Raw genomic sequence first — 2,515 nt, forward strand, 5'->3', positions numbered from 1 at the left:
GGTTCAATCAGCACTCTTTCATTAACTTGTTCCTCATCAAACTTGACATCATCATTTTCTTTGCAAGTGAATTCGACATCTTCATCAGCATCTTCAGTAGTCTTTACATCATTGGCATTGGCTGTCTTACTTTGGTCATTTGCAGTACTGACAGCATAGTCATAATCTGTCTTCAGTCTGCCTATCATACTGCGTTTTATTTTCACTATAAGTTTTCTGCCATGACTGGGTTTAACATCAGTCTCTGCTCTTGCTGGTTTATTTTGTCCCTCAGCCTATTGACTGTAGATCCTTGTCAGTTTTTTGTGTCCGGCTGCCTCTCCACTGTCTCTTTTTACTGCCACTTAGTTTACCATCAACTATGGTATCTTCACCAGTGTCAGTGCCAGTCTGATTTTTGTCAGTCAACAAATCATCATGTTGATGACCCTTGACCTTAACAGAGGTAGCTTTTACACGATCAACCAAATTCTCATTGGCACTGTCTTTTTTACTTTGTACACTGTCAATGTCACTTCTACTAACTCTGCGACGACTTCTCTTCTTTTTGCTACTAAGTTCTCTCTCACTGACTCTGTCACCATGGTGACTTGTCTTTACATCATCATTCATGGCAGTGTCTGTTGTCTCTCTATCAATCTTCACAGCTTCAGTTTGTTCCTCATCTATTCTGACCAAACCATGATGTTCGTTCAACATGGAACTGCTAGTTTGACAACTACCATTCGCAACACCGCCTTCTGTTTGAAGTGGTACAATGTCTAAATCTTTCCTTGATTCATAATCAATCCTCTCACCGACACTGTAGTCACAATCAACCTTCTCATCATGACTGGTCTCTTTTCCACTTTTGTCATCAACAGTCCCACTCTTGCCATCAACAACAACTTCGGTGACATCTATGCCAATGTCCTCAGTGATATATTCCTTCACTGACGTTGTTCCTTGCAAAGATAGCTCACTGTCTATATTGTCATCTGTGCTACCAGCATCGACAGCTGCCGCACTGACATCTTCATTTCCTCCATGGCAAACATCTTCATCTTCTATCTCTATAGGATTCTCACTGACCACTTCACTAATAATTTCTGGTTCCATCATTCCTCCAAACAAAGCCATGTCTTCTGGCAAGCCTAGCTCATCTTCAATGCTTGGAATTGGAGAGGTAACATCAGCATCTAACAACCAGTCCATCATCCATTGGGAACATTCTACTTCCTGTCCCTTTTCAATGTCAATAAACTGCTCTACATCATTGTTGAAAGAAGGTCCAATCTCTTCTTTCACAGCCTGGCTATTGACTTTCTTTACATCATCTACCTCTGTTTTAACTGTAACTTTTTCCACTTTCTCATGTTCCTTGTCATCAACTTTGAGATCAATCATATTGTCAAGTGCATCATTATCACTGCCACTACTCATCTCTTTCCGACTGCCTTTCTCATGAATATCTTCCTCACTGCATTTTTCATGAATATCTGCCTCACTGCCTTTTTCATGAATATCTTCGTCATCATTCTTTGACTCACTTTGAATTCCTGTCACTTGTAAGCTTTCCACATTGTCATCACTTGATTTAATATTTTCTTCAACAGTGTCTACAATTACTGTCTTCTTGTCATCATCCTTTGAGATCTGTATCTCTGAATGGCGTTCTCGTTTCCGTTTTGTCTTTTTACGGTGTTTTGACTGCTTAACATTGACATCACTCTCTTTGCTAATATTTTCAGAATCCAAATCACAAGGTTTTTCAGTTTTGCTGGATTTTGTCACTTTTATGGGGCTCTTTTTCTCAGACAGTTTTCTTCTTTTAGACTCGGTTGGCATTTCTGCTTCTGACTCATCCTTTGTTTGTTCATCAATAATGTCATCAACATTGTCTTGTTGATTGTCTTCATCCACAGATGTACCGGTATGCCGTTCTCTTCTTTGTTTCTTTCTTTTTCTTCTACCACGACCATCTGGTGTTCTTTTCTCATCAAAGCCGTCTTCTCTGTCTTCATTGCCATCATATTCTGCATGGATTTTCTCCGTAACCAGAATATCAATTTTCTCAGTATCTTTACGTGACATTCCCTCTTTTGATTTTGTCTTTGTTTTGTCTCCTGATGACTCATCAACATTTTCTGTTTGTCTGGTATAAACTGACTTGTTAGTTCTCCCGGATTTCCTCTCCGGCGTCTTCTCTTGCAATATCTTCTTAGGTGTTGTAGTTAATTTAACCTTTTCACTTCGGTTATCATCAGTTTTTGTGTCTTCCACATAAACGGATTTGTTTGTTCTCCCTGATTTCCTCTCCCGCGTCTCCTCTTGCAATATCTTCTTAGGTGTTGTAGTTGATTTAACCTTTTTATTTGAGCCATCATCAGTTTTTGAATCTTCAGCATCTCTGACTGGGCTTTCTGGAGTCATCTTCTCAACATCTGACTCATGAGAAGATGAAGATTCTGTTTCTTTGAAGCTTTTTGATAACTCTTTCATTGGAGCACGTTTAATATTATCATTCATTTTCTTT

General features: G+C 39.1%; 1 protein-coding gene across 1 annotated transcript; it reads right to left on the reverse strand.

Moving 5' to 3' along the window:
• Positions 1 to 270: 270 nt before the first annotated feature.
• LOC139123807 (enolase-phosphatase E1-like) lies at positions 271 to 2,508 on the reverse strand. The gene has a single exon (XM_070689962.1). The coding sequence runs from the start codon at positions 2,506 to 2,508 to the stop codon at positions 271 to 273; it is 2,238 nt and encodes a 745-aa protein (XP_070546063.1).
• Positions 2,509 to 2,515: the final 7 nt, after the last annotated feature.

Source organism: Ptychodera flava, chromosome 2, assembly GCF_041260155.1.
Source record: "Ptychodera flava strain L36383 chromosome 2, AS_Pfla_20210202, whole genome shotgun sequence".
Classification (NCBI taxonomy): Eukaryota; Metazoa; Hemichordata; class Enteropneusta; family Ptychoderidae; genus Ptychodera; species Ptychodera flava.

What these genes read in the sequence shown, in the direction of transcription:
- LOC139123807 (XM_070689962.1), bottom strand. Translation starts at nt 2,508, where the DNA reads ATGAATGATAATATTAAACGTGCTCCAATGAAAGAGTTATCAAAAAGC.